The 21172-nt window shown below is 43.0% G+C and overlaps 1 protein-coding gene across 4 annotated transcripts in view; it reads left to right on the top strand.

Annotated features, from left to right (window-relative positions):
* Nucleotides 1-21172, top strand: part of sphkap (SPHK1 interactor, AKAP domain containing) — a 48765-nt gene that overhangs the window by 23810 nt on the left and 3783 nt on the right. For 2 of the 4 annotated variants that reach the window (XM_060075313.1, XM_060075316.1), the window contains 7 exons: nucleotides 742-844; nucleotides 2649-2759; nucleotides 11742-11801; nucleotides 12342-12482; nucleotides 14189-14495; nucleotides 15914-19292; nucleotides 20882-21037. In XM_060075313.1, the coding sequence (XP_059931296.1) occupies nucleotides 742-844; nucleotides 2649-2759; nucleotides 11742-11801; nucleotides 12342-12482; nucleotides 14189-14495; nucleotides 15914-19292; nucleotides 20882-21037 (4257 nt within the window). The remainder of the gene's footprint in view (nucleotides 1-741; nucleotides 845-2648; nucleotides 2760-11741; nucleotides 11802-12341; nucleotides 12483-14188; nucleotides 14496-15913; nucleotides 19293-20881; nucleotides 21038-21172) is intronic. The other 2 variants (XM_060075315.1, XM_060075317.1) reach the window with 2 other exon arrangements.

Below are 21172 nucleotides of genomic sequence, written 5' to 3'. Positions count from 1 at the left end.
ACATTTCGTGCCATATGGATAGGCCTCCGACCCACTGCAGCACAACCTCGCAGATAAAAACGTTGAATCTAGTGTTTATTTATTAATTTATGAAAACAAGAAGCACGCGCGTGCAAGGTTCTGTTATGGTCGACCGTAGGCTATAAGGGGTCGATCTGAGGATACTGTTGAGGTCATCTCCAATTGAATTATTTGAAGTAATTAGGTTGAAACATACATTTTCTCATTTATAGCCTTGATGGGTTTTACAGCCCGCACAGCCTTAACCATACTACAGCCTACCAACAGTTTGACTATTTTTCACTTATTTACATCACACATGCTAATTAAGGCATAAATATATGCTGTTATTGTGTCCCCTTGAGACTTTTAAGAATGATTTAATTAATTGCTCTATAATGTGTGGAGAATCTAAAAAAAGCTCCCACACATAATGTATCCAAATAAGGCAATGAAAACATGGAGACGCCCTTTTGTCATCTCTTGTTATTGCAAATCTGTGTCGTTTACTACAAATATTTTTTTGGACTATTTAGCCTATTTAGCCTAAATCTCCAACTGGGACTAAATTACCTTTACGATTACAAAGAATCCCACAAAATAGCCAACAACTACTCATCTGAGGCTGTCACCAAGTAATCAGCCAATTTCACTTCTGAAGGATTCTGGTGATGACATAAGCCAAGGCATAAAACAGAAACAAGAAAAACAAACACAGCTTTTCGTGTGTGTTTTCTCCAGTAACTTCCAGCAGTCGGCCATGTTGGAGGGCTCCGATATCACGGAGACAGAGGCACTCACCACCGACAGCACCCTCGCCTCCTCGGTGACTGCCTGCAAGAAGGTAAACAATGCACCCCACTTGCACTATTTGGAACACTGTGTGTGTGTGTGTGTGTGTGTGTGTGTGTGTGTGTGTGTGTGTGTGTGTGTGTGTGTGTGTGTGTGTGCGTGTGTGTGTGTGCGTGTGTGTGTGTGTATGTGAGTGTGTGTGTGTGTGTGTTTGTGTGTGTGTGTGCCATTGATAGTGTGTGTTACGTTTTGCCTGTGTTCTCTCTGTATGTGTGGGATTGTGTGTGTGTGTGTGTGTGTGTGTGTGTGTGTGTGTTTGTTCTCACATCTACATGCAGGTTTATTGTTTGAATCCATCATTCTGCATGTTCATCTTTCACCTCCAGCCGTTGACCCGTCTCAGTTTTTTTATTTATCTCTCCATCTTTCGTCTCTCTGTCTGCCGGCCTCTCTTGTCAGTATGTGTTTGTGTGTGCGTGTGCATGTGTGTGTGTGTGTGTGTGTGTGTGTGTGTGTGTGTGTGTGTGTGTGTGTGTGTGTGTGTGTGTGTGTGTGTGTACATGTGTGTGCTTGTGAAGAGGTTGAATCCCCTGCTCTGGGGTGACAGTTATAACCCCTGGGTTGTATAATAATAAGAAGAGCTGGGGCTGCAGGTCAGAGCCGTTGATTTATCGTTTCCCCGGGTGACAGAGACAGCTGAGGAAGAGAGCACAGATCAGTGCACTAAAGGGAAAGTAAAATTGAATTTCCCCAACAAATGTGCGTGAGTGTTTATGGCTGTGGCTTTTGTGTACACAGCTGGTGTTTGTGTGCGAGAGCGTTAGTGAACATGTAGAGTGTGTGTGTGTGTGTGTGTGTGTGTGTGTGTGTGTGTGTGTGTGTGTGTGTGTGTGTGTGTGTGTGTGTGTGTGTGTGTGTAGAGTTTGTTTGTGTGTGTGTTAAATTTGTGTGTGTGAGCGTGTGTGGGAGCAAGCTGCTTGTGCGTATGTTTTTAATTAGCCTGCACCACTCATAGCACTAATTCCCCAACTCTCATCATCGTTCAGAGGGTGGAGGAACACAGGGTGATGTCTTTCTTAGAAAGAGTCTCTAGGTTCAACTGACCTTTGCCAGGCCATCGCATAACCTACGTCACCTCAGCCAAGCCAAGGAGCCTGGGCCCGGCGCCAGCACAGATGGCCCATGGCCCAGGCTTCGTGCACAGAGGTGGGCATGAATTATCCCCATAAATAGAAAACAGGTTCTCGCATGGCCATTGTGTTGGGATTAGTAAATAATCCTTCGAACATGTTAGGATTGCTTTTAATGCTATTCCATCTATTTAATTTTTTTGGATGAGGCACCTTTTCTCAATGAAAGATAGGAAAGGCTCATGGCGGAGTAGTCATGTTTAGATTGGACCTCAGAAGACCAGTCTTTGCCCCTCTATACCACCCCCACTTCCCAACCGCAGTGAAGACCTCATAAAGTTGGAATATCAATCAAATAGCATAAATAACTTGGCCAGAGCTGTCCCCATATTGATTGCCTGCCGTGACACTTGCCCCCCTTGCAAGGTGTGGAAGAAAGGTCAGTGGATATCAACAATAGCAGGGGAGAGGGAGAGCCACTGACAGGTAAAGGTGAAGAATGGGTGACAAAGATGGCATTTGTGTATAAACATACAGTATGTATCTGTGCGTGTGTGCGTGTGCGTGCGTGTGCGTGTGCGTGTGCGTGTGTGTGTGTGTGTGTGTGTGTGCGCGCGTGCGTGCGTGCGTGCGTGCGTGTGTGTGCGTGATGGAACTATGCCCTCAGTGTGTTTGGAGTGGTTTCAGTGGCGTTGTACTTGAGCAGTGCTTATCTGTGCGTTGCAGGTGCTGTGCAGTAACAGTGTGCTGGACTCGGCGGACTACTGGCTGCAGAATGAGAAAGCGCTGTGCCGACTGGGCCTGCTGGATGGAGACGCAGACGGCAGCTGTTCTACAGTGAGTAGACTTGCCAATGACAGCGAAAGCCTGGAAAGCACTTTGGTCTGGCCAGGGTGTATTTGCCCCGTGGATATGCTGATGTAGATGGTAATTCACAGAGGAGGAATGTTTAAATGATACACAGCATTGACTGGGAGTTGCATATGGACACTTTTTTTTAACCTGCAAGCTTTCCAACACAAACATCATGGCATTCAAGGCTCTAAGGGACTGCAACAGAACAGACAGTGGTTTGATTCCATGAGCTGCTATAATGGGCACTTTTGTAGTATTTGAGGAAAGGAGAGAGAGAGAGAGAGAGAGAGAGAGAGAGAGAGAGAGAGAGAGAGAGAGAGAGAGAGAGAGCATGTGGTTCACTGCTGAGTATAAACATTTAAGTATATCTAAATATATGTAAATCTTGACTCGTAATTACTGTCGGTAGGATTAAAGAACTATAATTTCAGTGTAATTTGTAAGACATGCCATAGCCAACCGTCCACTATTAATGAGTGAAAGGTTGTTTGAAACATTGTTCGGCTTGACTGCGCCCTAGCCTCTGCACGAGAACGTTCAGAATTTAGACCGGTCCCAGCTTATTCCTGACCCATCATGGCATCTCTTACCTCTCTTCATTCAGGGAATCCACTTACCTGTCAATCATAGGTGCGTGAACCCTTCTCAATTGCTGAGAAATATGGGGACCATTTATATGGGTTGCTTTTTTTCTACATCTTGCTCTATTCTGCTCCTTTCTTAACCGTCTTTGTACAACTTTCAAACCTTAACTACAGGAATTTTAAAGGTGTTGCAATGGCTTGTGCTGTGGTGGAGAATCACAATGTACCTCTATGATCTATTCTATGATGCACTGCAGGTTGTGGAAAGTGAGCAGTTAAATGTATCGTACTAATTACAATGTACAATGCCTTGTTGGTAAGAACCACTATGTTATGATCACATATATATAGCATTAGATATAGACAAAACAAAGTATAATTGAGACAGAAATATCGAAATATTGACGCACATATCACATTTTAGCTGTTGTGTATGTTTGACTGAAGGAGGTACCTTACAGAAGAAATTTGTAGGGCTTGTGGGCTTGTGTCAACAACTCGTTCTAACGCACTACATTTATTTGCAAAGAAAAGAACTGCTTGTTAAATAAAGCCTTTATCTGGCAGTAATCTGAAAACCATTAGTAAACAAAAAACGTTTTAGAATAATATCTATGGCAAAGTCAATGAAAATCCTTGGCTAATTGTGATGATATTTTGTAGGAACATTAGTCATTACAATGAAGAAACAAGTTGCCAAATTAATAATTGATAACTCAATTGTAACACGAGGGACCCTGTCTGCAGACACTGTGACCAAGATGTTGCCCTCGCTCACTATTCCTGTTCCAGTAATTCCCTCGCTCCCTAAGGAGACTTAAAATCGTCATCGGATGTTGGTTTATTTTTTTTCAAACAGAAAGTGCTGTCCCACAGGTCACATAGAGCATCGTTGTAATAATTAGACCCCCTGAATTTGATCTCCTCTGGTGGAAAAATCAATTTTCACACCTTTGGTGACAAACAAAACAATTACCAAATATGTTTCTCTTTTGTGCTATTTCTCATTAGGTTGTCCTCATGTGATGCCAATGAATGATTATTTTATAACTTGGAACCAGGGGCCTTAATGAAAGTCTCACGCTCTGAGAGGCATCTTACTGACTCTGGGTTAATTTGATTCTCATAGTACCACTTTCTCAGCATGGTTACAGTCTAATGCCTGATAAGGCTTCCTATGGATTATTATCAAACGAACAGGCTGTTATCTTTAGAAATCACACTATTCCAGTACAATCTAGATAATTTCAGCCCCCCCCCCCAGTTCGTATAAATATATTCTAATTATTTCTACATTAATGGCCTAAAGTCAGGTTTTTTCCAGCAGCATACACCTCTTAGTTAAATTAGCTCCCTAATGCACTCCTATCTTCTTTCTGATTGTTTTAGTACCCTGATATGAAGCACAGTACACAGTACAGCCTTACGGTCACTTTTATTGTTTACACTTTTAATGAAAATTGCAGATTGTGTTTCGTCTCTTTTTCAGATTAAAACCAATTAGAAAATTGTCCTCTAAGGAAACATCTATACGAATGCTACATTTACATATATCTCCCTCCACCAAATTATGCCCCATATAGATTCCTACCTGCAAAATGTTGCCGTTCAAATGATCTCTTCCCTATAAATCTTGTAAATCAGAACCTTTTTTTTCTTGGGGCGGATCTGAGGTATACAGCCCGCCAGCAAATGGCGAGCGGGATTTCCGATAGACTGGAGTGAGACCAGAGAAGGTTCAGAAAGTTGTTGCTATGAAGCATCTTTGTTGTGACTCTTCCCATACCAGCAGTTGCGGTCTGGGTGTCATTTGGCCAATCAGAATCAAGATGACTGTTTGTCTTCCTTTCCGCCATGATATTTGGGTGGGATGCTACAACCATATTGGTTTTGAGTCAAGCCTTGTTCGCTGCTAGTGTAATATTCCGTTTAACTTAACGTAACTAGTTACCTAAGTTAAAGGGAAAAGAAACGTTATAGTACCCTGCCAAATCAAAGTTGAAGTGTAATATTAAATCTACCTCAACCTGTTTATAGTAGAACGTTTTCCAGCTTCAGTTTAGGAAGCTAGTATACATTTATTTCAGTGAGTTTAGTATCACCATGATGAAAACGACCATATTAGTTTAATACTCACCGGCTCTATACATATAGCAACGAAATCAAAGTATGTAATATTTCCTACGAACCTCTGAAAGCAACACTAGTGTCAAAACCTTCGATTTTTTTACCTACAGTACCTCTTCAATTACCGCTATGCATGTCTGATATTGAAACCTCACACATGTAAATGTGGTCACACTAAATTTTGTTTTATTTCTGTAATACACAAAAACACCATCTGGGTAATCTGAGTTCAGTGTGATATTACACATCATAGCAAATTACCATTTTATTTAACCATGCAGAGCAACAGCTCAGCACTTAACTATGGCCTTGTTAACAAAATCACAAAACAATTTATTCCATTGTTTTTCAGAATCCAGACCAACTGTCAAAAATGGGGTGAAGCACACTGCATTTTCATACATGTCTTAAAAACAAACACAATTTTAATCTCCGGTGACATTTGCGCATAAACGGAATGATTAATCGTGCATGACGGTTTTGTGATCAAACAACACAATGGCCATTCTTCTCTCCCCCCTCCAACTGCTCTGTCTATACTCCATGAATCACAGCATTAGCGTTAGCCGCGGAACAGATGTGGCCAATTCTCCTGCAACCTCTCACACTCTAAAGTGACGAATCACCCCTCTGCCTCTCCAGTCTCTTCGCTGCCTTTCCTGTCTTCCATGGCCAATCAATCAAAGGGAGGGGGTGGGCAGGGGCTGGCGAGGAACCGACCGAGAATTCGAGTGCCCGTGTTGGCTGTGAGGAGATGCGAGCCAGTGGGCCAACAAGGGGGGCCTTGGGTGGGTGGAGGGAGGAGGAGGAGCAGGAGATGGGTAGTGGCACACGCATAAAATAGGAGAGTGTAAGGAGGGGGATGGGAAATAACTACTAAAAAGGCAGAAGATGATGAAAGAGAATACAATGCATTGAGGAGAAAGAGGGAATTAAGGGAGATCACTCGTTATCACTGACTGTGATTGATTAATCAAGACCTGCCCTGCGGACAGGATGACTGGATAGGATGTTCATCTCACCAACAGAAGTGTTCTTGATTGGATGCCTATGATTCCCCCAATACCACTAACCTGCACCTTAATGATCTGTATTCACTGTATGTCACTTTGAATAAAACATACCCTAAATGACTAAATAGTAGTACAAAGCACTTCACACTTAGGTACAATATACATTGTTTACAAGCAGAGAATCATAGGAACAATAAGATTTTTTTCTAGCGGGCAATATGGCAAAAGCTCATTTGGAATATGATCTTCACCCCCTGATATCACAGAAGAAGCTAATGGCTTCAATTGTCTATGCTGGAAGTTTAGAATCAATGGATGTTATGCAGTGGAAAATATGATGACATACGTTGCACTCTAATTTAAGAACATTTACGGAAGAACATAAACAACAAAGACTCCAGTTCGACCCAGTTTGGTTGCTCAAGGTATATCCACAGTAACCAATTTTATGAAGTTTTTGATTTGGTCTGTGATGACTTCAGTCATGCAGATATAGTGGAAGGGATATTTATTCCTGTTTTTATTATACAGCTTCGATTAATAGTCATTACATTATCTTTAACGTGTAAGATCTTCTCATTCAGTCTTGATTGAGACAACTTTTGTGTCGCCATGACAATGAATCAACTGAAAGAATTTATCTTTGTTCTATTTTAAGTGTGAGCCACAAATTAAGCAGAGGATTTTCTGCTTCGTCAACCAATTCCGGGTCCATCGTGTTGTCACCTGTGATCACTCACTCATGTTTTAATGCATGAAGTCACAGCAAAGTGTTATGTTGCTGCGATAGTCACACTACATTTGATCATTCCCATGAGACCCTGGGACAGAAGCGAGGCATTTTGAAACAGGAGAGATGCCTCCTTCCAGCTTCCTTCGCCAGGCAAGCTGTCGTCTCCATAACACTTAATAAGTTGATGACGATGCAACTTATTTACATATTGCATTTGATTAGAATGTTCCCGCCGCTAAATTATTCAAATGAAGGTGTCAGCAAGTTTTATGATTATGTTGAGGTATTTGAAGCAAATCTTTTTTTGATCCAATTTTAAACAGTAAAGCCTAAAGAAAACAAAGTGGCACAATTGTTAGCAATGTGAGAAAAATATATTAACTTAAACAAAGGTTTAAATGTAGAATGCTTTTAAAGAAATTATATTTTTTAGAAGAACAAGGGTCACTCACACCATTTAAATAACGGCGGCGCATATCTTGTCGGAACATTGTCCGTTTCCCCTGGCGATCCCTCTTCCTGTTTTGAACTCCTCAGAGGAGAAGAAACCCATCCATCATCTGATTCAAACACTTCACACATGGGCTGTGTACTGGTGTCCCGACCTGTCCCCTCACAGCCCAGGGAGACGGCCCCATTGAGAGAGAGCAGAGATAAATATGCCATCTCTTTAAACAGGAAAAACGGACTTACAGCAGGATGAAACCTTGAAGAAATGCTGCAATAGGCAACTGCTATTCAAAGCCAAAAACTTTTAACAGGAACTTGCTCCAATTATAAAGATTGATCATCATTTTTTACATGATATGAGTATAGGAAGGTCGAGGACATGACGTGGCTTAATCCAAAAGTATGCAGTCTCTGTCTGCAGACTTCCTTGGGCTAAATGCCTATCCCCATACTTGCTCATGAATAACATTTGTCTGAAATCACATTGCATTTGATAAACGTGTCATCTCATTGCTCAGTAAAAGTTTGTGGCTACACTGGCAACGTGAATGCCAACCAACTGAACACCTTCCAATCTGAGAGAGAAAGGGAGCTATTGCAAGGGGGTTATATATAAATGCCTTTTTAATTGATTACAATGCATGTTCAATTGCTACAATTGAATATTATCATGAGGATACATATTTCTGTGACAATGATTCAGCATCAAGCTGGTCTCACAGTCGCGACAATGTCATGAGTATGATTTCATCTGCAGCATGCCTTATACTACCTTATTCAGTACATTGCTGACTGAGGCAATCTTCTGCATTTATTCATTAGCAGGAGGATGGGACAGGATATGCGGTGACTGGTAGGACCCGACTTGCACACATATTGGGAATCATGACACACATGACACACAAGTGATCTGATCCCATTACTGGGGTGTGATTAAAATACTTTCTTTAGACCAAATGGTTTACGTTTTGCATAGATTTCTTCCAGTGTATTACATACATTTTGTCAAACATGTTTTCAACTCTAAAGCAATTTTCCAGTTGGGTTGTGATCCTATCTGTTATGTGATTGTAATAGAAAGTGGGGCTATTCAAATCCAATCTTTTTCTCGAGTCAATGACATTTTTACATAACCGGTAGAGGAGAAACGTACGATTGTGGGATACAGAGACCCAGACAACCAACAAAGCCCTGCATATAAGTAATGAAACCAATCTAAAGGAACAGACCAAAACAAGCGATTGCACGATAAACCATTTTTTTATCGACTTTGACCAGAAACTGTCAGTTGTGAATCGTTACTAGTTGAATACCCTGGCTGTACCTAAAATATGTAACAACGGTAAAATAAAAAGAAGCTTCAATAAAAGGAGCAAGCCAAGCTTTGTGTGGGAGGAGGGCATAGGTATAGGAGACTTAACGCCAGTTCTATGTGATGGACTATATCTGTGATCGCTTGAAACTTGGGGTGAATGTCTGATAATGCTTCGTTGTGATGTAGGTTTACTTTTGTACTTATCAGAACAGAATTAGACCTTCAATTTAGTGGGTAAAATCAATAACCTCTGGCTTGCTATTGAAAGAGATATACATATATGTGTAGTGTGCAATCACTGTCAAATGTTATATTTATCGAAATGTTTCACAAGTGGGAGAGGTTCACTAGGAATGCAGTGGATTCACACTCATAGGCCTAATAACTTGTTTCAGAGATAAAAGCACTATGCTTGAAAAAAACGTTACAAAATGTTTTACCACCATATTTAAAACCTCTCTTCAAGTCGGCTACTATAACGTCACATTCTCAAATGCTGTCCATTTTTCCATTTGAAAAAGGACACGGCGAGTTGCCTTATATATCCTGAATAGAAAAACATGTTCTTCATATGTTGTTTACGGTCAACTTCCTCTTGCCTGTCTGCCTCAGTGGCTCCGGATGCCTCAGGGGCTGCTATTTGTGATATCTCCAGGTTTGACATCACGATCCAGCTCCTCTCATTGGTCAGTACAGGTGATGACGGTCAACCGCAGATCTACTTGGTAGGCTAGCGAAAAATCGAGCGCATCGGTTTGTTTTTTCTCCTTTGATTGAGCAATTGATGAGCTGACAGATCCTGGAAGACGCCCATCTCCCTGCTACGGTCAGGGGACTGGGGGGCTCTCTGGGAATGGGCAAACTGCTCAAGTGTGTGCAGCGGAAAATACGTAATGAAATGAGCCCACTCAATGTCAGCCTGCCATACATATTTCCTTTTCAATTCAATGGCTGGCAGCTCATGAAAAGGGTGCCAAAATAAAAACGACTTAAGAATATAGTTATTTCTGGTAGCATTTAGAATATGTTGTTCTAGGTTGATCAAGTACAGCAGACCCCAAGTGAGTTGATTAGTATATAATGCAATATTGCAATAATAATAAGTTTAGTTTCATGCATAATCGATAATTTATTAGAAAAACTGCATCAACTGTGAACACAAATACTGTGGTGTTTGCACTCAAACAAAGTGCCTACATCAAGTCTTTAACCTATTATGGTAACAACCTGAAAACATTCCCAGAATGAGTGCGCATTGTTTGACAGTTATTATTCATTATTCATATGACTATATGCTAAATGTTTTTGGACCGGAAATTGGGTTATTGGGCCAACAAAACATCCCTGGTTTAGAAAATAAGACAACCCATGAATGCTCTCTCATACCTATCAGTTACTAGAAGCAGGCATTTGGCAAAGCAAACTATCAGGTAAACCAAATGTATTTGGATTAAACTAATGTTACAGATTATCCCTAAAAAGCTATTTTCAACCTCTGACAATTGTATCAATTTTTTTTAATTGTAAGCTTCATCACTGATCCAACGTGATGTGTCACTGTGATAATCTCAAAATGACTGGATACCTAAACATAAAAGATGTCCTTATCGTTCCAAAGGAGCTATTCTATCCAGATATAGGCATTAAGGATTAATCATTAAGGATGATACAACTTTGAGAAGGATCTCAAGAATATATTCCTAAATTAAGTGAAGATGTTAATTTATGGTGATCCATGTATTTTATTAAACACATTTTATTAGAACTGTCGATTCACGTGTCGCAAGTAGTTCAACTCAAATGATTCTTAATAGTCGATGGGTATCATTATTGAACGATTTTTTGGCGCTGGTCTTCTAAAAAAATCCAATGGCCGGGGAAAAGGAAAAAGAAATAGGGAGAAGTTACAGCTCTGCAGAAAGACAAGTAAGTAACAAGGTTACTGCCAGAGAGTGAAGAGTTAGTCGAGGCCACCACGCAGGACCGGCTGAGCACTAACAGGGCCAGGTGTGATTAATAATGACAGACACAGCATGGCACAGCTTCAATCTCCTTACTCAAAACATCATACGGAGATCATATTGACATGAGTGTGACGGGCACGCCCCAGTGTGTGTCGCGTATGCATGCTAATGCGCGTTTGTCATGAATTCCACGTATAAAGGTCAATTATTATTGTAATTATTTCATTTTTTCCCATCTCCTGTCTGTGAATTGTTGAGGAGTTCATAAGGGTGACAATCTTAACTATTCCTACTATATTCAAGGAACTGCCTCAGATGTTGCATTTCAGGTCAAAGTCTAATGGATTCAGTCATTTTGTTCCAACACATGACATGCCACCGCACTCCATTTAACCACAAGCGAACAGGTAAAGGGCCAGTGAGGGGCGGGAAGGAGAAAAGCCTAAGAGCAAGGGAGACTGCTTACATGCAGCATTGATAACAAGGAGAAGACGGGGTGGACCGTGAAAGACGGATCAGTACACCGTGGGAGGGAAGAAATTGTGAGAAATGGTGAACTTGAAAACAGTACCGTACTTGAGGTGGTACAAAGTCTTTAACAGCACGGAGGTATGTCAGCCAAGAAATAACATTTTTTTCTGGTGAATGTGAAAGAATCTCTTTAAAAATCTGAAAAAGGTTATTAATACTAAATGTTAAACTGGTGCCATCCTTCCAACTCAATTGTGTCGGGTGTTCATGCCTGTTAACTCTTGTCTCACTCTCTTTTTCCCCTCAGATCTGTTTTGTGAATTTAGACCATGAGAAAATGGATTATACTGATCACAAAGGAATAAAGGTGAGCATCTGCCCCTTTAACACGCAGGTTCCACCTTACACCCTAATTGTATATCCCCATTGTCTCTCCCACCAGCATGCCCGATTTAGCTGCTTGCAGTGTTTCTCCAATGCAGCAAACATTAGCCCAGTTGCCATGGATTCTGGACAATTAGCTGGAATTAGAGGCATCATTTGTTTAGGTAATGGCAGATTTAGACATTTGCTTGTTGAGGTGGTGCTTGATGCACAGCCATGATATGATTAACATGACACAAGAAATTCTGCATACACTGCCAGGGGGGTTTCACCATGACATAAAGTATGAAGTGAAATGTGTATTTGTTGCAGAACTACTTTTGTAATCACTTCCATTGTGATGTTTCAATATCACAGACTCAAAGCCACTCAACCACTATAAAAAGAAAAGGAATTGTCGGCTTGATTTTTCGCTTGTTTTTCTTAAGACGCTTTCTTCAACATTGATGGCATGCTTCTGTTTATCCGGAAAGACAGAAGTGGTTTGGGGTAAATAGCATCTTCTATTGTGTGTCGCAATCAGAGGCTGGCCTCCGTGTCTCCAGATCTGCCAAAGATGGTGGAGTCTCTGAATGTCCACCAGCCTAAGGAGAATGAGATCCTGCTCCTGGGGGGTTTACAAGCACCAGACATCATTCACACTCGCTCGCAATCCTCCATGCAGGTGAGTTTCGCTGTGATGTATTGAATCACTGTGTTTGTGGAAGGCTCAGGTTATTCTGTCCAGGTTGACACAGTAGTCCCTTTCTTCTTGAACCAGTGTGTTATGATGGATAGGGCCTCGGCAGAGTGAATCCACAGACATTTTTTAAGGAAAATATATTTTAGGTTAGAATTCGCCCTTCCTCGCCAAAATAAAACATTTCAATTCCTCAGAAGAGAAGGTTCTTTTGAAATACGGGGCCTGAAGCCAATATTCCAGCAACAATGTGAAGCTGAACCACGCACGGAAGGTGTAGTACCACTATGTTTGAAGAAGAAAACACATCTGCAACGAATTACACAAGAAATAAAGTCAAAACATAATAAAGACGCCTGCCTCTGTTAAATTACAGTTTTTCTCAGTCGCTTTGTTACATTTCTCAGATCAGAATTGAAATTTGCAAAACAGTAAGTGCATTTCTCAAAACAATTCGTACAAATAGCAAAACGCCATGGATTTCATGCAAAAGCAAGTCTCTTGCTCAAAATCCTTAGCAAATATCTGTTTCAATGTACATGTCAGTGACATCAAAATGACAAGTCCTTGTGTCATTTTGTAGGGATAAGACAGCTAAATTGCTTAGTCATGTTGTGAATATAACAGTGTACTTTGGAGGGATGTTCTGAGCTCTAAGTTACACCTTAGTGTATGTGGGAGATTGATTGCAAGAGACTAGACAAGATTCACATTTACGCTTTGACTGTTTGTACTGTAATTTGTTGACAGACCATGTCATTGCTTGAAATGTGAACATAGGAAAATCTCCTTAGAGTAAACTGTACATGCATTGCTGTAGGAATTACAGTGCAGTCATCCTACACCTCCGGACGTTCCTGTCTGTTGGGCCACAATTTCTCAGACAATGTAACATTGTGTTGTGCTCCAGCTATATATATACAGTACTTGCCAGTTCATGGTTCAGGAGATGCACCTTTGAGCTATTCCAGTAAACTGGTTGATCGTTGGTTGATCCAACACTTCACACATTTCCCTTCTTTAGAGAAAGTCAAGATTCACCTGGTAGCAATTTACCAATTCAGGACAGATTTAGAAAAAAAGTCTAATGGAAATGTATAGAAATATGCTTGACATATTATGACAACTTGTTCAACCATTTTGCATGTAAAGACTTATGCAATTAACTAATGCCTAAATGTTGAGGGGGTGAGACTATTCAATAAAGACCCATTACAATACATTTTGATCAACATGACATAAGCAATTGATAATGTAGGAAAGAGCAGAGAATTTTACATAATCATTTGCATGAATGTACCAAAGCATTTGCCACTTGTTCAAAGAAATGAGAAACAGTTTTTTTGATGTGCACAAACGACACAATGATGTGAAGATTGAACAGGTAGTTTTGAGAATTTCAATTCTGATCTGAGAAATGTACCAAAGCGACTGAGAAAAACTGTAATATCTCTCATATTTTTTCGTCTCTCATGCTTGCGTGTGCTTTCGTTTTTTGTGTTTATTATATTCATTCCCAAAGGGGAAGGGTGTTTGACACAAAGCCAAAAAGTACTTTTGGCATTGGGTTCAAAGCCCAATGTCTACCAGTATCTGCTAACAACTCAAATAGATCCGCTGTACGTTGCTTGGGATGAAAGCATCTCGTCAATTCACGACTTAATGCTCAGCATTACGTCCCATGTTCTAAGCAGGGCCTGCGGCAGCAGCAGCAGCGGGGGCCAGATGTGTGTCTTCTGCAGTGTTCAGGACGGAGACTTACCAGCCAGCCTGGAAACATCATCCTGGAGATCAACAGGTTCCTGATTGGCCTCCAGTGGGGGAAGGATCGCCACCTGCAGCAGCAGCAGCAGCCTCAGCAGCAGCAGCAGGGCCATGCCGCGGCCGGGGCACGCATCGAGGACGACACCAACCGCTCCATCTCGTCCATCGAAGAGGACTTCCTCACCGCCTCTGAGCACCTGGAAGAAGACAGTGAAGACGACAATTACAGAAATGGTAATGGTTCATACCCTTTTACAGGTTTCCCACGGTCACATTGATTTTCTGCGTGACTCTTCTCTACTTACATTGAGGTCATTAGTCATGGGCAAAGTTCCCTTAGAGTTCAATCAACATCATGTTGACATTTATGAATTGTAACAAGCAATTCTATGCGCAGAAGAGTAGCGAGCGATTATGGCGGATGTTTTATAAAGAGCTTTAGAAACCATATATTAACATAAACAGTTGCATGGCTTCTGGGTGCTTTATGTACATAAACAGGGTGGACATTTCGTCTGGGACCATGTGCCATGACTGTAAATGAATGTGATTTGCAAGACTACTTATATACAAGGCTATTATTATAATTCTCTCTGAGTCATGAATTGTAACACACAAAAACGCTTGGCATGACTAACATGATCATTTATATATTTTTGAAGGGTGACGTTAATTATTTTGGTCAAGCACAAATTTGCCAAGCTAGACTGCAGATCGGATCTTATAATTCCGCACAAATTATTGCTATAATGATGCTCCGAATGCCTTATATTATATAGTATAACTTTATTGATATACAATTGCAGCATGAGCATTTCCAGAGGCAGTGTTTATACAAGAAACAATATTCACGTGCTGTCTTCTTTTTACTTGTTCTGGTCATTCCTCATCTATGAACCTACTGTACATATGGCTTCTTTCATTGTTGTCTTCCTTCAACGTTTGTGGGGTTGAACTTGTGTAGCAAAAGCAAAGCCATAAAGAACAAGGACAATGCTCAGTTCTTTAATTGGATATTGCCCTGAGCTCTTTACCACAGAGCTGGTGAATCTACCTTAATCTATAATTCATCCTACATATAAAATGAGCTGCAACACAGCAAAGGTTGCCCTCTACTTTGAGTCAGTTGGATATCCATAATTAGATCATCACAGATAAGAATGCTCTTTACTCTCGCTGGGGGATGGAGTAGCAACAGGAATCAGGGTCAAGTTGGCCTTTCCAGGGACCCGGGCAAATGTCGTATAGTTTAGATAGCCTTCTTGTATTCTACACCCTCCATGTGTGCCAATGGATGTTTCAATTTAAATCAATGGACACTGAATTAAGCTATGCTATTTGCTTGTATTTAAAAGACGTGTTTATTTCTTACAACTGCCATTGTAATATTATAAAGTACATTTTAAATAAGCATTAAACAGACAATAAGTAAACACAATTATCGAGTTGAAAATCTATTCAGAATGATATTATGGTGAAAATGAACAATAACTCAGCTTTTCCACGTCCTGTACAGATAACAGGCCAATGTTCTATTTTTGCAGGGGAAAAAAGAGCTTGATGGAGCTGCTCAGTAACTAGTACAGACATTGGTTCTTATTGGTCTGTCTCTCTTTCTCCCCCTACCTCTGTCTCTCATTATCCCTCCACAGAGCCAGGGAGCGGGGGGGCAGCAGAAGGACTAGTGGAGGTTGCACAGAGGCACTGTGTCCGCCCTTCATCTCAGAGGGGACAGGGCTCTCTCCGTCAGGACAGTGAGGACGAAGGGACCGTCGTTGTCCCCGCCAAAAAGGGGCCCCACAAAACAATCCACAACACAAAGGAGTCTGCTGGACACTATGCCACAAACCTGGCTGAGTCGGTGCTGCAGGACGCCTTCATCCGACTGTCCCAGGATGAGACCTCATTCATACCTGGAGCGGCTGTGAGCCTCTCACTTTGCCCCATTCCATCAAACTCGACATGTTCTGCATCCAAAAGAGAAGGTTCCCAGCAACGGACCTGCTCTTTTGAGCTCCCCAAGATTGTCATAGTTCAAAGCCCAGACAGCTCTGAGGGTGCTGCAGAATGGCCGGGCATCCAGACGGTACAATCTGGAGAAGAGGATGACTCTGTTGAACCCCAACCCCTGTCAGAACAAGGGAGCCAGCCTCATAAGGTCCAACACAATGGAGGGCACCCCTCTAAACCTGTGGAGGTGGCTTTGGCCTACGCCGCTAGCGTCATCGGTACCATCGCCAACCCACAATTGACAGAACAGATTACAATGGAGTCCAGCTCAGAGGAGGACACAGGTGAAGAGCAGCAGGAGTCAGAGGATGGAGCTGACTACTCCTTCTCTTCAGCTATGGCTAAGCTCGCTGGTGCTGTAGCTGGCGTGGACCTAACTGAGGAGTCAGGGGAGGGTGGTGACTCAGATGCAGACTCTAATGAGGTCTACACGACCTCTAGAGGGCTGATGTCTGCTGCGGAGGCGTCAGCTGCCTTTACACTCCACTGCAGTGTCACAGAGGGGACCAGTATTGAGGCATTCCGTGCAAACATCGCCGAGGTTCTACACAGGGAAGCAGCAGAGGTGCTGGCCCAGCCAGAAGGCTACAAGAGTGTAGCACACCTGCTGGAGGTCACACATAACAAAATAGTCGATGGCATTACCTGCCCAAAGAAATCTTATGTTGATGATACAGAAGTTGATGATTTTTTGAGTGAGGTGGTTGACAGTCTCTTCAAGCATGCTTTTGAGAAAGCGAAAAAGAAGAAAGAACTGGAGGGTCCTGGGAAAGATGCGCCTAACCTGCAAGTCTTTCTGCAGGAGAGTGTCAACAATTTGCTCTTTGACATCCTTTGCTTGACACATAAGAAAATCAGTGACATTTCCAGATGTAGTCAAGCCCCATTTGACATGCAAGAGTGTGACGTATACACCAGAGATTCATCTAGCACTAAAGAGATTAGAGATCCAGCAGGTCAGATGAGACGCTTGGTTGGCTACAGTCAGGCCATGCTTCATTGCACAGATACAATCTCCATGGCTCTAATGCAAAAGGATGGGGAATATTTGTTGGAGGAGAGGGAAACAAAAGCTCGGAAATCGTCCCCCGCTGTACTTAGCAGAGAGCAACAACAGCAGATGATACTGCTGCAGAAGCAACAGCTGCAGTGTCAGACTAAAACAACCTCACCATTGGCCAAGGACTGTGCTGATCACCAACAGATGCAGCCGGGCAAAGGGGCCATCAGAGAACCTCTGAGCGAGATCTCCGTGGCCTGCGCTGAAAGGAGGGGTAGATTGGGGACAAGTGGTGACAGCCGACAGGGCTCCCTGACGCCACAGTCCTCCCTCAACTCCTGTAGTTCTCTGCTATCTTTTCGAATGGACTCTGAGACCAGAACACCTGTGAGTTGCTTTGCAGATGACCTTGCAACAACAGTGGTGTCTATGGCCACTGAGCTGGCTGCAATCTGCCTTGAAAATTCCACAGGGAAGCAGCCCTGGTTCTGTGGACTTAAAGGCGCACCTGAAGAGGGGCATGAAGCCATCTTACTGCCTGCTTGCCGCACAGTATTAAGGAGGAAAGAGGGCCAAAATGGCAACAATACCTCTAAGAAGCACCGGGCACCACGTCTAAGTGAGATTAAAAGGAAGACCGAAGAGCAGCCGGAGCTCATGGAGTGCCTGGTGAACAGAGTGGTTGACGAGACGGTCAACCCAGATGAACCCCAGGACCCTTTTGCCCTGTTTGCTTCTGAGGTGACAGCCAGGATAATGAATTGCCCTGAGCTCAATGTGGTCGACACCTCCAAAGCAGGCCAGCCACGCAGTAGACTGCAGTGTGAAAGGTGGAGCCGAGGTAAAGCATCAAGTTATGAGAGCATTCCGGAGGAAGATGGCGACCCTTTGGGCAGACAAAACACCCTGGGTCCTGGGAGTCGTTTGGGACAGAACCTAAGCAGAGGTAGCTCCATTTCCAAACAGTCCAGCTGTGAGAGTATCACAGATGAGTTCTCCAGATTCATGGTTAACCAAATGGAGACTGAAGGCAGGGGCTTTGACCTGTTGCTGGACTACTATGCAGGGAAGAATGCCAGCAGCATCTTGGCCGCAGCTGTTCAGCAGGCTGCCACCAAGAAGAATGGCCACCTTAATGTCCGGGCCTCCTGCTTGTCCAAACAGTCCAGCACAGAGAGCATCACAGAGGAGTTCTACAGGTTCATGCTCAAAGACATGGATAAGGAAAACAAAGACTACAGTTTTACCAAGACTAAAGAGTGGAGCAACAGCTTGCTCCCACCTTCTCCCAGGACATCGTTCTGCATCCGACAGTCCTCTGTCCCCGACCGGCGTTCCTCGGACTCCAGACTGACTGTCGGCTCACCCATCAAAGCCAACTCTTTTGATGGATTTGCCCGCAATTCACACGGAGACACCCTCAACATCTACCCCAGCAATTCAGTGTCGGCATCTGGCCTCTGTAAGTCGGACTCGTGCCTTTATCAAAGAGGCAGAACTGACCAGATAACCGACATGCTGATTCATGAGACTTGGTCCAGTTCCATTGAGTCTCTGATGCGGAAGAACAAAATAATTGCTGATCCAGAGGACAGCATTGAGCTGGGCGCAGCCGCGGTCGACTCCCAGCCCCAGGTGCAGCAGTTTGCCAACCGTCTTGCAGCTGACATTGTGGAGACCGGGAAGTCCTTTCTTGGGGGACAACCGGAGGGTGCTGGGAGCCCCTTAGGGTGGCAGCAAACGCAGCCCCGCATGCCTGTAGGGGAACGCAGAAGGGGTTTCAAACAGTCCCGGCCAGGATGTAGTCGAAGCAAAGGAAGCCAGGAGCAGGCTGGGACCGGTGATGCCACTGCTCTTCGCTTGCGTTGCAATAGAGATGTGCCACTCATTCACATCGAGGGAGACCAGAAAGACGCGGGGACCAGCCAAGACCCTATGAGGGTAAAAGTATGCCGCCAGGACGTCACACCAGAAGTGTTAGCCCCAAAGCACTCAGAAAGAATATCAGCTGGGAACAGCAGGTAGGCTTTGTACCTTCACACATCACAGCCTTTATCATAGAATACTAGTACGGCCAAGGGGAACAGTATACCTTAAGGGAGATATTGAGGTTGGCAAAGCACTGAGTTGGCTTTCAATTGGTGTGATGAAGAAAGAGTGCAAGAATCACAATACAGTAGCTATTTTAAGTTCTCCTCTGTAGCATCTAAAAATAGACATCTACATCTACAATTGTCCATTGCCATGGATTATAGCTGTTGTTATTTATAATGAATTTTCAGTTTTTGATTCACTAAGCAGAGGCACATAATGGTGCATTACTCTCAATTCTTTTGTGTTTTAGATCCGCGTGTTTTGGTCAGACCATTGACCTGACTGTTAGGTGCATTTGAAGGGTGATCTGCTGCAAGCAGAAGGCTTTTAGTGGCTTCATTGTTTACTAACTATGGTGGAAGATCTAATCTAAATTAGTTAATGCTGCACATTTTACATAAACACTGAAAACCAACAAATGTTTTCTTTAAAATATTTGAATGAAGCCGCCCCGGGATTATCTACTCTAGAATTTGCGAGTAGATGCGATGAACGACAACGATTCCATGTTTATGGAAACGTGATAATCCTTTCCGGATAAATCATGTAATTTATATGATGATGCTCTTTAATAGAGCAGCTTCAGAAATAGCAGACAGATTATGCTAAATGAGGGTTAGTGGGGGTGCAACTTAAACAGCAGCATTTTACCAGCCCTTTTTGGTCGCAGTACTGATGCCTACCCCTATCATTTTGAATAAAACCCGGAGTACCATATATTGGAGATTATAAGTACAAATATTAAGGAGTTAGGCTGTGAAGGTGTGGAGAAAAAATACAGCTGAGAAGTTGAGTAGGTGAGCTAGAACTATTTTGGGAAAGGTATGACGCTGAGCCCAAAAAAGACATGTAAGGATGAGAAATATTCAGTTGTTGCATTTCTAGGCTTTGCCAAAGCAAAGAGTGTGGAGGGCCCCGCTATGGCAGAATAACAAGGCAAAGTACCCTTCACTCAATCAGGGAACAAGTGGAGTGCATCCCTGGTGTGAAATGGAATGTCGACCTGTTAAGTCAATATAACCTGATTTCCCTCTGGGATTCTTCAAGATCGCAGCCTTCCATCATCTGATTATGACTTAACCTAATCAGTTTCCCTAGGACATAAAGCGACAGTGACAATACAACAACCCCTGTGAGTGGAAAAGCATTTTATTTTGAGTGCCGTGCAGTCAAGGTGCCTTTATTTTGGAATAATAATTTCCTTGAAACAGCAACATTATTAACATAATAAATTGTTGCTATTCATAGTCAAAGGAAGTACTATAAATGTGATTATATCAAACTGAATACTGCCATTCATAATGTATGAACCCCCTGCAGTTTGCATAGATTTTGCATGTAGATAATAGAGAGTGTTCGGGTTTAGCGAAAAACATCTAAGCCTGAATCATCAGTAAATATCAAAAGAAACCTAAGAGGAGCAGCATTTGAAAAGACTAGACTAGGCGCAGGAATGGATCGAATCACCCAGTCCACGGCGGTCACCCCCCTCCTCCTCCACCTCTGCTCTCCCCAGCAGCGAGAGGCCAGCTGGGCCGGTGGCTGCTCTGGTCAAGAGGGACAAGCGTTCAATGAGCGCTAGCAGTGAGGAGAGCATGGGGAGCTGGTCCCAGGTCACTCCTGAAGAGGACCCCCCGGATGAGACCAGTAGTTTTATCCAACTGAGTGAGGGGTCAGTAACCGCTGCTCCTAGTCCCAAACCATACCGCTGCTGACGCTAACGCTAACGCTAACACCACCCCTCACCCGCCCCCCATCGCCGCTCACACACCTGCTGCCCTGAGGCCAGCTGACATGCCGATGCTGC

This window comes from Gadus macrocephalus, chromosome 16 (assembly GCF_031168955.1).
Source record: "Gadus macrocephalus chromosome 16, ASM3116895v1".
Classification (NCBI taxonomy): Eukaryota; Metazoa; Chordata; class Actinopteri; order Gadiformes; family Gadidae; genus Gadus; species Gadus macrocephalus.
The sequence above is the reverse complement of the archived record's forward strand: the minus strand, read 5'-3'. Positions and strand labels throughout refer to the sequence as shown.